Source organism: Eurosta solidaginis, chromosome X (assembly GCF_040869045.1).
Source record: "Eurosta solidaginis isolate ZX-2024a chromosome X, ASM4086904v1, whole genome shotgun sequence".
Lineage (NCBI taxonomy): Eukaryota > Metazoa > Arthropoda > Insecta > Diptera > Tephritidae > Eurosta > Eurosta solidaginis.
Genome location: NC_090324.1, coordinates 65,967,529 through 65,982,470, shown reverse-complemented (window position 1 = coordinate 65,982,470; position 14,942 = coordinate 65,967,529). Strand labels below are relative to the sequence as shown.

Sequence of the window (14,942 nt, the reverse complement as noted above, 5' to 3'; positions counted from 1 at the left end):
ATCTCTAGGTGCGGCTGCAAGCGGGCATCTGTCTTGGAACAAGCGGCTCGCTATATAAACGTGCAAGTAATATTTTCACACCCTGAAATGTTAAGAAGGAAAAGATGTTTAGTGTTCAATGTTCCAACATTAAATCTTGTTTTATTAAATAAATTCTTGTCTTTTATAGTAATTTACTTAACCTATACATTCATAAATATCTTAATACTAATAACTAAAAATAAGTACATAGGAAATGGGTTATGCATACATGTACGTTTGTATACATGTTTTGTATGCATAACTCCATACATGTAGTTTTGTACATTTAGCAGCGTCAGCAGATCAATTTGAGTGTTTTAATATTTTCCCCACCATGGGTTGTATGTTTGTATGTATAGTTTATGAGCTGTGAATGGATATGGGTCTCATATTCGGCATTCCATTGATGTTGGCTAGCCGTCTGGGTTAGTTCAATAATTTATGTTGGAAAATATTGTAATATGATTATTACTAAAATATATTTGGAGTTTGTTATGCGTAATGTCGCGAATATGTTACAGTGAGTGTGACGTATAATGATACAATACAGTGGGTGTGACGTATAATGCTATACCATCCACCTTAGAAAAAGAGTGTTATACATTTGTTGTGTGAACAAATTGTATAAGACTCTTTGTCGTATTGTTAATATTTTGATATTTTGCTTTTTGTTTTTGATTTGCTGACCTTGATATGTTTATTACTTCTATATTTATTGTTTACATTATTATTATCTTAAAAAGAGAAAGTTTTTTTTTTGTTTAATGATTATTATTCTTATTTTATTTATTTTATTTATTGTATATATTTTTATAGTCGGATTTTAAATGTGTGTATCCAATTAAAATCCGCTTGTCGGTATATATTCCCTAATGTTTATATATTTATAATAATTAATGTAAATGTGGAATTGAGAAAGAAAAAAAAATTCGTTTTTTCGATTTTTTTTTTTTTTTTTTTGATATTAAATGTGTAATGAGTAACCTGAAATGCTTATTCCATATGCGTTTAAGCCTATTCTTATGGATTATTAATTCCATATCTTTATTGTTCCTATCATTATGTAGTAAATTATGCAAACTATTTTCCTATTCTATCTATTGGGGTTAAAGTGTATTATTTTCCTAATATGTAAAAATATGACCTTAGACCTAGGCAATAAATGATTGTATTTATTTTATTTTATTAAACTAATTCTGTTTATTATTCAAGGAAAAAGATCTTTTTTCACTTGGCATTTTTTTTTTTTTCTTTTTTCATTCATAATAAGGTAAATATGTAATAAACTGTATACAATAGAGGGGTTGCTGATGGAAGAGCGGGGTAGCTATGTATTGATAGTAGTTCTGTTAATGGATGAGTGGAAGGTACAGTGGGTGCAAAGAAGAATGTTTCGTATCTTTTAAATGTTATTTTTATATTTTCGATAATTTCCCTATTTTCCAGCAACATCTTTGATCTTATGAGTCATGCGATTTCTGCGGCGGCCACCAAGACAGAATCGTCATGACTTTTATGAAGAATTATTTTTATTTTTATACCGGGATTGTCACAGGCACAACCTCTTTGGTTAGTGCAATTATTTGATCTTAGAGAACTTGGGTACCAATTATTATTTTATAAATTCGCCTACTGCAGTAAATATTCAATTATTTTCACCAATTTGTCCCTCAGGACAACTGTGTTTTCCTTATAAATTTCAAGTCCTGGATTGCCGGCATTTCTTTTATGCCTGGTCGAATATTGTCCTAAGTCAATAACTTCCTCAACAATCTAGTTGCTTAAAAATTTTTCTACACTACCATTTTTCTATCCTAAGATGAAAACGAGCGCGACTAGTTTTTTTTTTGCAAATTTATATAGCGCTTTAATATTTATCTATATATATATAGGTTCTCGTTGTGACTTTTTCTTCATGCTTGTTGTTATGAGCTGGTTGTAAAATATTAGTATATATTTTTTTTGTCTTTAGGTCTTGCTTACTTCCACTGTCCTAGAATTTCCTATTGCTTCCTGGCCATCTTTGTCAGGGGCAATCGAAGGAATTATGCGAATTTTGGATTTGCTGTTCGCATTAGGCAGAGCTACCTTTACTGTCGATTGTGACATTTTGAGACTTACTATTTGAGATTTTACTTCAATTATTTATTGCTCTTCTCAGCTTTGAGTTTGGAAATTTGGGTAGAAGGGGAAGAAAAAAAAATTTTATACGCGTTGTTGCACGTTATTAGTTTGCCTATATTTGATTTTCATGTAGTTTTTAAGAATAGCGGCTATCGCTATTATTAATAGCCCTATCGTGCATATTAAAGCACCTAGCCAAATGTCTGTAGTTTTTGTGTCCACTTGGGCTTGTGGCTCATATTTTACCAATTTATTGTCAACTATTTCCTCTTCAGAGGTTTCTTTGCCGAATTCATCGCCAGCTATGGCTATCATAATGCCTTGGGCTATTTTTGTCCACCAAGACATTTTGGCTATTTTCCTGCTTCTATGAGTAATGAGCTAAATTTTAATTTTTAATAAAATTTTTCGATTTTATTCTTGTATCCTATACATTCCATTTTACTTTTATTATTTTTCCTTATTTAGTTGACGTAAAAGTTTAAGAAAGATTTCGTTGGAAAAATTTGTTTAATTTTAGCATTTTAATGTAAAAAATTTTTTTCATTTTACACGATATTTTAAAAATAATTTTTTATGCTATTTTTCTGTATTTTCCTTACCAACTTCGTATCCTGCGATACCTATTAGTATAGTTTTCTACCATGCCATTTTTTAAAAAAAAATTTTACTAAGAAAATTTGTATTTATTTATTTATTCATTTATTTGCCAACCAGTATATAATTTAGTATTAGATTTTAATTCTAAAAAAATTATTTTTCATTTGGGAAGACCGTTCTTATCATCCTAGCTATTTCCTCCTCTGTTGTTGTAGGGTTTTTTACATCTTCTACTGTAGGTTCCCTTTTCATGCCTATTTTCTTCCAAAATGGTTTTAACCATAGGAGCTGTTTTTCATAATCTACCTCTGTTTTATTTCTAATATCTTTATCTTCCCATGTAATGGGGTGTTTCTTGTGATTAGATGACATTCCAATTTACTCAAAAAATTTTTATTTTTTCTTTCTCAATTCTCTAATCTTGTCTTTTAATTTTAATCTATCCTCGGTTTTTGTTGTTAAAAATTTTGCTCAACGTTAAAAAAAAATTTTTTTTTAACTAATTTTCTTTCATATTATTTATTTAGTTTCCTACTTAGAGAGACAAAAAAAAAAATCCTAAGCAAAAACTTTCGTTTTTGCTCATTGTTTAGCGTCCATAAAGACCGCCCAATTTGTTTTCTAAATTTTATACCTATTTATAATATAAGCTGCCAGTTTTTGTTCATATAACCGATGCTCCGTTGACTGTTAATGTATCGTCTCTCGATGTAGCTATGTTTCTCCTGTCCTGGTTTATTCCACTTTTTATGCGTTCGCTGCCATGCGTGCCTTTTGGATCCGAAGTGTATATTCCACTCGATTATGCATTCGCTGCCATGCGCCCGTTGTTATAAACTTTTTGTAAAATGGGATCATTTGCATCCTTTCAAATAAACTTCTTGTGAAATGGGATCACTTGCATCCTTGCAAACAAACTTCTTGTGAAATGGGGTCACTTGCATTCTTGCCACAATTAAATAGTTGTTTTCGAAAAAATTCATTTGAATCCTTTTTGGGATTTTGATAATTACTTTTAATTACTTTAGCCTTTCAGATCTTTAGCAGGATCTGGCAGGCTCTTCCTTCAAGATGATCGCCTTTAGCAATTTTCCGCTTATTCAGCAAATTTTATGCTTAAAGGTTGAACTGGCAGGATCTTTTCCAGTCAGATCGTTTTAGCAGTTGTGCTGATGTTTGATCTGAGCTGGCAGTATCGCCATGAAATGTTAAGAAGGAAAAGATGTTTAGTGTTCAATGTTCCAACATTAAATCTTGTTTTATTAAATAAATTCTTGTCTTTTATAGTAATTTACTTAACCTATACATTCATAAATATCTTAATACTAATAACTAAAAATAAGTACATAGGAAATGGGTTATGCATACATGTACGTTTGTATACAGTCTTTGTATACATGTAGTTTTGTATGCATAACTCCATACATGTAGTTTTGTACATTTAGCAGCGTCAGCAGATCAATTTGAGTGTTTTAATATTTTCCCCACCATGGGTTGTATGTTTGTATGTATAGTTTATGAGCTGTGAATGGATATGGGTCTCATATTCGGCATTCCATTGATGTTGGCTAGCCGTCTGGGTTAGTTCAATAATTTATGTTGGAAAATATTGTAATATGATTATTACTAAAATATATTTGGAGTTTGTTATGCGTAATGTCGCGAATATGTTACAGTGAGTGTGACGTATAATGATACAATACAGTGGGTGTGACGTATAATGCTACAACCCGCTGAGCGGGTTGTGCGCTGGGCTTGGGACCTGCCACGTAAAACTATACTCCAATGAAACATACCAACAAGCCTCGGATAAATATGCCAATTAAGTAAGTAAGTAAGTAAGATCAAAGCCCGCAAACATCCATTTACTTTGACACAAAGTGTGCTTAGGTTCGCGAAACTACCAGATAAATTGTATATCATCTGCATACGCATGCCTGCACATGTGTTTACACACTGAAAAAATGTCGTTTATAAAAATACTAAATAATAAGGGCCCAAGGATGGAGCCCTGCGGAACACCTTGGATTAAGTTTTTCATACCCGACACTTCCTGTGTTAACATATTTAACTCTTCCAGTTAAATAACTTTCCATTAGCATCAAGGCGCTTTTAGTAAATCCGAAGTATAGCTGTAGTTTATAACAGAGCAACTCGTGGTCGACAAATTCGTAAGCTTTTGAAAAGTCTAGTAAGCAGAGCAGGGTGAGCTGGTTATTATCGAAGGGTATTAGGACATCATCGATTACTTTTAGTAATGCAGTTGCACAGCTGTGATTAGCTCTAAAACCTGGTACGGCGAAAGTAGATTATGCCTCAAAATATGTGAGTTGATTTGATCTGCTAGCAGCCTTTCAAAAACTTTAGATAATACCGGCAAAAAACTTATGGGTCGATAATCAGTGACTGAGCTCGCAGACCGTTTTTTAGGAACAGGCTTAACTATGGCACACTTCCACGACTCAGGAAAGCAAGATGTCGTAATGCAGTGGTTAAGAATGTGTGTAAGGGTACTCAACACAAATGGTAAAATAATTTTTATAAATTCAATTGGTACACCATCACTTCCAGTTGCGTTGGATTTTATTTTAAGAATAATTCTTACTACCTCACATTCAGTCACCGCAGAGAATTCGAATGGACTTCCAGAGAAACACACAGAATTATTTGGAACAAAATTACCAAAATCAACACCAACCACTGTACTATGCACAAAAGCATCATTAAGGGTATCTGCATTCAAAGTAAAATCTTGCCTTTTATTTCCATATATTCGAAGACTCTTTAAATTACGCCAAAGAGATTTAGGACGTAGTGAGGAATTTAGCCTTGAGGTGAAGAACTTACATTTTTGGTTTCTTATAATCCTAGTAGCAGTGTTTCTAGCGATTCTGTAGGTCTGCCATGCTACATCAGTTTTAATCCTCCTCCAAGATTTGTATGCCTTATTGCGCGCTTTAATTGCAGAAACAACTTGGCCGTTATACCAGGGACAGGACCTATTTGTAGGGTTGCTATAGCGAGTGGGGACATGCTTGTTATAGGCATCTAGAATCTTATTATTAAGAAACTCAAGTTTTTCATTGGCAGTAACGAGGCGCCAACATTCACTGAAATCAGCATGGGACAAATCGGAGTACAAAGCATTGTTGTCAAGAAAACGATAATCCCTAAAAGCAAAAGAGCTATTTGCGTCACAGCGGTCAAAGTTAAAGTCAAAGGAACAAAAGATAAGTTCATGGTCTGATAGAAATGGTATCTGGTCAAATTTTAGAACAATAGCCAAGTCAGAAACAATAAAATAATCAAGTAGACTAGGACAACAATTAATACCAAACCTTGTAGGAATATCCCGATTTACAACACTAAGACCAGTACTACAGAAGTTATTCAATAGACTGGAACTATACGAGTCACGAACAAGGAGATTAACATTAAAGTCGCCACAAACAATTATACTATCATAAGCTACAATGTGCGAGGACAAGGAACTATTAGTTTTATGGGGCCTGTAAACGCATGACACAAGGACCTTTGTAGAAGCATCACGTAACTCAACAAACAAATACTCTGTACCGGGCCCACCGACTTGTAAATAGGCTCTATGTTTATATATTAGGCGGCCACCGTGGTGTGATGGTAGCGTGCTCAGCCTATCACACCGTATGCCCTGGGTTCAACTCCCGGGCAAAGCAACATCAAAATTTTAGAAATAAGATTTTTCAATTAGAAGAAAATTTTTCTAAGCGGGGTCGCCCCTCGGCAGTGTCTGGCAAGCGCTCCGATTGTATTTCTGCCATGAAAAGCTCTCAGTGAAAACTCATCTGCCTTGCAGATGCCGTTCGGAGTCGGCATAAAACATGTAGGTCCCGTCCGGCCAATTTGTAGGGAAAAATCAAGAGGAGCACGACGCAAATTGGAAGAGAAGCTCGGCCTTAGATCTCTTCGGAGGTTATCGCGCCTTAAATTTATTTTTTTATTTTTATTTATATATTTTTTACAATAAATTGCAACGCCTCCACCCTTTTTACCCACTCTGTCATTACGAACCAGATCATAGTTGCTTATATTGAAGTGCCTGTCATCAAGATCTTCATCAAACCAAGTCTCTGAAACACCTTACAAAATCTATCTTCTCAGCATTCAAGCTTCTGGCGTTAAAATGTACAATATTAAAACCATTCCCACGCTGACATAAAACATTTATCATAGCAAGACTATTATCGCCCGCACCACTCAAATTGCTGCTAAGGGTCACTATAATGTATGCAAACAAAAGCAACCATAAGACAAACACACAAAGTTACAGCAGCGAAAGTAGTCAAAGACGAGAAACATAAGTAAAAGAGTTTGAAGAGGTTTAGGCGGACCATTTTAACATAAGGTGTTAATGTTATATGTATGTATGAGGTTATATACGTATAATAATATAAATAGAAATATAATATTAAATAGCAATAAGCTAGCGCAACTTGTAGTCAGCGGTACTGCTTCATATCGTCAGAGGTGAAGATCTTCACTGCAACGGAGTATTTGGTAGCTCGTTTGTACACTTCTCCCCGAAGAGTCAATGCAGATGCAATTTTGCCGGCTCGCCTAAGCTTAATTGCTTCATGACGGAGTTTTCTTGTACCTTGAGATACGCTCTCATAAATTCTGAAACTGCCCTCAAAACCAATATCATTAAGAGAAACATCTGCCTTTGTTTTTTTGCGATGTTCGCTGAAAGCACGCAAAGTACGAATCCGATCATAGGGATTGTGAAATTCAATGATTATGGCGCTGACAGCTTTGTTCAGTGGGCGTGCTGTTCGAAAAATATCTCTTACTTGCGGGGATAAGAAGTCGATCGACATACACACTTGGTTGTACATACTTTTTGTTAATGTTCGTTTGAATGGTGCTGGATTTCGATATGATACCGCTGTTGATTATAGTGTTCATAAATTGGTGGTTATTTGCATTATGAACAATGTTGAGTAATGAAATTGCTGTTGTCATTGTTGGTGATGAGTGTCATCCCTGTAATAACACGCTCCAACGCGTGTGCGAAACACATCCGTCGTATAACGCCTTGCAATATCCAATTTTATTTTGTAGGGGGGAAGAAGATGGATACTCTATCAATTTGAAAATAGTAGATCCAACAAATCCACGTTAGAGTTTTTCTTTTTAGTCAACTGAGTTAACTATCAATGTTAATAATTGTCTGAGTTAAGTTTTAACATTGCATGCTTTTTTTCAGAACGTGAGCTAACTAAAAATGTCAGCATTACTATGCACAAAGACTCATGATTCGTCAACAAAATAATGACTAATTAAATAGATGATGCCATTTCAGCGGAAATTAAGGACCAGACCACTGACCCAGGTTTATTTGACCTTGTGACGAAACATATGATTCATGTGTCGCGTGGCATTATAAAAGTTAATTCGCAGTGCATGCTTGACGGGAATTGTACGAAACGATATCCCACAGCATTGGTTTCTGAAACAATTTCTGGAAATGATGGTTATCCATTATATCGTCGACGGTCAAGAAATGATAATGGTAAATCAATAGTTCTGTGTGTCAATGGCCAAAACATAGAGGTCGATAATAGGTGGGTTGTCCACTATTCTCCAATATTGTCGAAAGCCTTCAAAGCTCACATTAATGTAGAGTATTGAAATTCTATCAAATCGATTAAATACATATGCAAGTATGTTAATAAAGACAATGACATGGCACTTTTTGTCGTTGCGGAGAACATAAACGATGAAATCACCCAATTTCAAATGGGCAGATATATAAGTAGCAACGAGGCAGTATGGCGAATACTATCTTTGCCAGTACATGAACGAAATCCAGTTGTTCATTTGACAGTACACTTGGAAAATGGACAGCGCATATATTTTACAGTTAATAATGCTCAACAGATAGCAGAGCAGCCACCATCAACAACATTATTATCGTTCTTCGAGTTATTTCAAAGTGATATATTTGCTCGGACATTGCTTTACTCAAAAGTACCAACATTTTGTACCGTTGACACGGTTATGAATCAGGATGACTTTGTGAATTATCCGATGGAATTTTTCAATTCATTGGATTTACCAGGATTGCCACCTCATCGATTGCAATTAAAAGTTGGTGCACCTATTATTATGCTGCGAAACACAAACCCTCCTCGATTGTGTAATGGGGCCAGAAAGCAGTTAAAAGGGTTATAACTAACCTCACTGAAGCAACAATTTTAAAAGTAAAAGTTAAAGGTGATGATGTATTGATTCCGCGTGTTCTAATGATTTTACCAGATCTACCATTTGAGTTCAAACGATTTCAATTTCTAATTCGTGTTGCATTTGCCATGACCATAAATAAAAAGCAAGGACAATAATTGGAATCGTGTGGAATAGGTCTGGAATATCCATGCTTCTCCCATGAATCGTGCTCACGTGTTGGAAAACCAATGGCTCTCTTTATCCACACCACAACTCAGAGACAAAGAAAGAATGTTGTTTACGAAAGAGCTCTGCGATAGTTTAATTAAAAAAATGCGATTCGAATTGTCTTTATTTTACTTACCTTCTTTACTTTCAATTATTTTTTTAACTTTTGCATAGTCTGTAATTATTAATGGTTTAAACAGTGAAAATCGAATAAGAAAATAATTAAATCAGTTACATAACTAAAATAATTCACGCGGAAGCAATTGATCACATAACGTTTGGGTTCAAAATCAATTTGAATTAATAAAAAAAGTACTACATTTACACTAATTAATTAGTTAACCGAAAAAAGTGAAATATATAAGTAATGAAAATAATTAATTAATTAATTGAATATTTTCTAATAGTTAATTACTTAACCTATATACATAAAATTCACATTATGTATGTATGTAGGTTGCGTCCTATACGGATCGACCGATCGCAACCAAATTTGCACCACCCACTAGAAATCTTCCAAGAATGGTCGTAGTCTAAAAATAATTTCGATATATAAAATGGAATCTTTGGTACTGCATAACTCTGAAGGGATTTATGCTAGAACATTGAAATCCAGTAAGGAATATTTCATACTACATATCTCTGCATTCAGTAATGGTAGAATAATGAAAATTGGTATGGAGCTACATGACGTTAAGTCCTAACAGCACCAGTAATATATGGAACTGATAAAAAGAAGATAAATGGGATTTTTCAAAACTATAGCTGCCTTAGATTATTTAAACACGAATTTCGATTGCAGAGCTGGGGTTGGCTGTTATTCCTTCAGTATTCTTTTGGGGTTTGTTATCTTTAGGATTGATATTTTTGGATGCTCCAGGAACCGGAAAAAAACATATCTGCTAAATTTGTTATTAATTGATGTAACAGAATAAAGGGAAGTCACTATGGCAGTTGCTTCCTCATGTACCGCGAATACCCTTTGTGTGGTGGACGTGTAGCTCACTCCGCATTTAAATTACCACTCTCTAACATCTAACATCTGGTACACCGATGTACAACATAAGTAAACGGTCAGGCCAAAGTTAGTGTGTGGGATGAGTGCACCATGACTCGTAACCCGTCGCTGCAATTTTTAAACCGAACCCTTAAGGATTTGAGGTGTAATGATCAACCCAAGGGTGTTGCTGGAATAGCCGCAGATGAAGTAAATGCGTGCTTTTTCGTCTACCGATGGCTTTACGTACAAAAATTTACTTTCTTTAGAAATAAGAAAGCGCATCTCATCTGAAAAATATCGGTGCTTTGTGAAGTGCGATCCCGGAATCCCGGAAATCCGGTCCTTTAAAAGTCCCAAAAAAAAAACCGTACACATTCAGCTCGGTCTCGTATCAAATTTTGTTAAAAAACTGGATCGTGAGGGCGAGGCGATTGCCAGTTTGCGCAAAATTTTTCCGAAATTGAGCGGCGCAAAGATTCATGCAGGTATTTTTTTAAGAAGGCATTTAGTAATTTTTTTTTAATGATGTGTATGTGATATGGCAGATAAAAAAAATTGTTGCAAGTTATGAATTTTCATCAAAATTGAATGCTATCGAGCAAAGTGTATGGAAAGGCACAGTTGCCGTTATTGAGCGGTTTCTTGGCAACAAACGAGCTGCCAATTATAAAAATATTGTTGCAGAAATGATTCCGGCATATGGCGAAATGGGCATATTAATGTCGCTAAAGATCCATTTCCTTCACAATCATTTAGATATTTTCCCTGATGATTTAGGAGCTTGTAGCGATGAGCATGACGAAAGGTTCCATCAGAACATTGCGGCTATTGAAAAGCGCTTTAAAGGACAAGACATTACGCATATGCTTGGCGAATACTGTTGGTCTATTTGTTGCGATACTGACACAAATGCTTACAAACGCAAAAATAAAAGGCCTAAGTTTTTTAAACGCATTAAAATTTTTAATGTAACAATTATTAATTTTAATATAATAAAATTAATAAAAAAAATTCGGTTTTTTAATGAGCTGAAACCGTTACAAAAAATCCGATAACCATTAAAAAAAAAATGAGAAATATCTGAGAATTGATAAAAATCTATTTTTTTAAAAATTTGACGTGATACAGACATTTCCACGAGTCTGCCTGCAAAAATTCAGCTCGATTGGATCACGGAAAAAGGGTTAAAAATCGATCCAAATCTTTCACACAGGCGGACAAACGGACAGTACGAGCTTTATATTTTATATAAAAAAAATTCTGAGGTGTGCATGAAAATCGCCGATATACGTGTATTTTTATTTTTTCTCCCCTTTCCGAAAAAGTATATTTGGTTCATAGGACAGAACTAAAGCTCGTTTTTGTAACGCAGTGTTATGTTAAAAAATTTTATCCAGCCTGTAATGTCGGGAAAAGCACAGACTGAATAAATATAAATAAATAAAAAGGTTGCTGAGGTAGGGCAACTTTGAAACAGCAGCCAATAGCCACTCAACAGTCGATATTGTGTACCTTGAAATGACTCGAAGTCAGTAAAGCTATAAAATACGTCCATAAACAAACTTACCTTTGGTGTTACTAGGATTGGGTGATCAGAAACTCCAGGAAAGAATACCTTCATGATGTAGTTGACGTGATCAAGAGTCGGAATGCCGCTATTTTCTAAGTCCGCTGTTAAATCCGTCATATCCGTTTGAAGTTCAGCAAAGGCTTGCTTACATTCTGAACGTACGTTACTTTCTAATGTTATCATTTGTATTTGTATACGCTTATATTCCCGCTCAGCTTGAGTGGACTTGCGTCGGTAAATAATTAGAACTACACATAAAGCCGCGAAAGTGACCAACACCGTAATAACGATACCTACTATTGCATTTGATAATGGGTAGGGTTTCAGTAAATCATATTTTAAATGACCAATAATAAAACGTAAGCTACGTCCAACTCTTACAACAACTAAAGGCAAGGAATTCGTTTGATCTACACCATTTTCATCAGTCGACGGAGGCTGTTTTTCAGGCGGAATGCAGACTAACTGATTTAATGCCAAACTAGTAATATTACATTGCAAAGTTCCAATTGTTACGTTAACATCGTACTCATCTGAAGCAATGTTTAATAGTTCGCCTTCTATTACTAGCGTGTCACCTTTATATATCTTTACTCCATTTGGAAACGGAGTATATTTAGGGTCATTGACATATACAATTGTACTTCGTATGTTTTGAAAATATTTGCTTAAATCACGTACCCACTGTACATTATCCATAATAAAACCTATTTGGAGATTTAATTGGGATTCACGTATCTTAACAAGAGCAGTAACATCAGTATTGACACCATATCCAGAATAGTAACTACTTCCTGCATTACTCATTGTTGTGTACAAATACGAATTATCGCTTATTTGTAAGCTATGCCTTTTAACAGCAAATATATTTAACGGTTCAAGTGCTGAGGTATCGGGACCAGCAGCAGACATTGAAATGTGCTCCAACGAGGCTTCATATTCTATAAACTTGGATTTAACAGACGGAGAAGGGCACTCCATTTGGTTTGAATTTATAACGATGCAAGAACTTTTGTTAATACACACGTTGTCAATAGTAACTTGTAACTCAGGTTTCTGTATTGAATTTAAGTGCAGGCCATGGACCGTCAAAACTCTACCACCGCTTGCAAAACTTAAAAGTGGTTTTATTTGCATTATACGCGGATCTTGAGTATAATTGAAAATGGAGCATATCCGTGCCGTGGGCACTTGGTGTTGGTAGGTAAAATTTGAACTAAGCATAGGATCTATAACTTGGTGGTGGTTATAACTAACAGTGTCAGCATGTGGCAATATAGGATTGTTACATGTATACGTACGATTGGCACTATCAATAACCAAGCGTAAAGTTCTTATTGGCTCTGGCTGGGTCGCTTCCGATGTAATACAAGTTAGTCGAGATGACGATAATTGAGTAACATTTATGTGACATTCATACTCGTCTAAGAAAGCCCGAATGCGGGACCCGACATTAAGATATCTGCCTATAATTGAAAGTTGAGTACCACCTGATTTCGGCCCAACATTTGGCTGTAATCCAATGAGCTGTATATTTTTGAAATTAAATTGAACACTAGACTCGGTAAATCCGGCTTCATTTGCTACTTTTATAGGTGCAGATAATTCGTGTGTAACAGGGCCTGTTCGGCATTCAATCTTTACTGATATTTCATAACTAACCAATTCACATGGAACTTTTCCAATAAATATTTTCCCTCTTACATCTTCTTCTCTTATTCCTAAATTACTGCCTTCAATGGTAATTAAAGTTCCACCTTCAATAGGCCCTGATAACGGTTTAATCATATCAATACGAGGACGTGGGCATTCATTAGCACGAGACATTGAATATGGTGAGTCATACTGAATTTTAGTGTGTTGAGACTCTTCAGAAAAACATGTCTCATTGTACACACACGAATTACGGCACCAGGCGCACTGATACTTTGTATCCCTTGTAACGCACAAGCTACAATCAGCGTGTTCACGATGTGAACCTAGCACACTACATTTATACAGATGAATTGTTGCAGTATCAATATAATGTTTTCGGTTCCAAGTTATATCCACTTTGGCTTCATACTCATGCGTGTTCGTTTCATAAAAGTACTAGATTTTGTAACATTAATAAAATATACCTGAAATATAGAATTAATTATACTTACTGGTGTCTTTTCGCATACTATTACTTTATTAGATTCAACTCGGGCGGGCAAAAGCATTTGCGATGTTTCTATTTGAACCGTGCACAAAAATCCTGAGTGGGCACTTTTTGGCTTGGGAAGATTTTCAATCTCTAGTCTTATTTCCTTTGGAACTTGCACAGGCAGCATAATTATTTCACTGGGAAGTTTGAGGTGTGGGCAAATTTCTTCATTACTGATTACGTTCTCCATATTTCGACATTGTTCCATTTTGTGCACGCATTTATTATCAAAAATGCACCAATTACATATCCAAGTACTGCGTAAACATTTCTGACAAGTACTGTGCCGCGAGCAGTCAAAAAAAGCGAAAGACCGGGACACAAAATCCTTATTAGTTTCGGAACTTCGTACTGAAAGAGGAACTAAAACGTGGTCCATACCAGAACTTATTTCAGGCCTTTCTTTTATGGGCGGAGTGGTACAAGCTAAACCGTTTTCCAATACATCAGCGTCGATAGGAGTTGAATTACCAAAAATGCATCGATATTTAGCATTAAAAGGTTCTGGTAGGGTTCGAATTATTAACTGTACCTTTGCAAGGTCTGTGATGGGTATGTTATCAGGGACAATAGACTCGAAATCGATGCATTGTTGTCCAGCGCCCAATGCAAGCCAGCGCGCGGCAGAGGTATCCTTTTGACATGCAGACCGCACAGTGCAACGTTTTTCCAATGAACACCAGCCACAGAATGGATCATGTGATTCCATGCATGAGGAACAATTTGTATAAACTGAACAGTGCTCTACTCGAAGTTTGGTTATCTGTTAACACATAATAAAAATATAAATTATGTAATTTGTTTTTATTTAACTACTGTTTACGTTTGATCGACATAGTGATATGTTCCTGAAGATGATTTCAGATTGAAATCGAAATATCAACCAATTAAAACCGAAAAATACAATTTTTAATATTGTGTTTTATTTAACTACGGCCTTACAATAACGAACGTAATGGCAACGGAGTCCATACTGAAAGTAATGGGCAAGCAGAATAAAGAGCTGA

General features: G+C 35.2%; 1 protein-coding gene across 7 annotated transcripts in view; it reads right to left on the bottom strand.

The window, feature by feature from the left end:
• The window catches only part of LOC137234558 (plexin-B-like), an 846,294-nt gene that overhangs the window by 596,819 nt on the left and 234,533 nt on the right, over window positions 1–14,942 (bottom strand). For all 7 annotated transcript variants that reach the window (XR_010947817.1, XR_010947815.1, XR_010947816.1 and 4 more), the window contains exons 5-6: window positions 13,895–14,698; window positions 11,745–13,838 (exon numbers count right to left, since the gene is read on the bottom strand). Coding sequence is in view for 4 of the 7 variants with exons in the window: in XM_067758015.1 (XP_067614116.1) it covers window positions 11,745–13,838; window positions 13,895–14,698 (2,898 nt within the window). In the remaining 3 variants the exon portion in view is untranslated. The remainder of the gene's footprint in view (window positions 1–11,744; window positions 13,839–13,894; window positions 14,699–14,942) is intronic.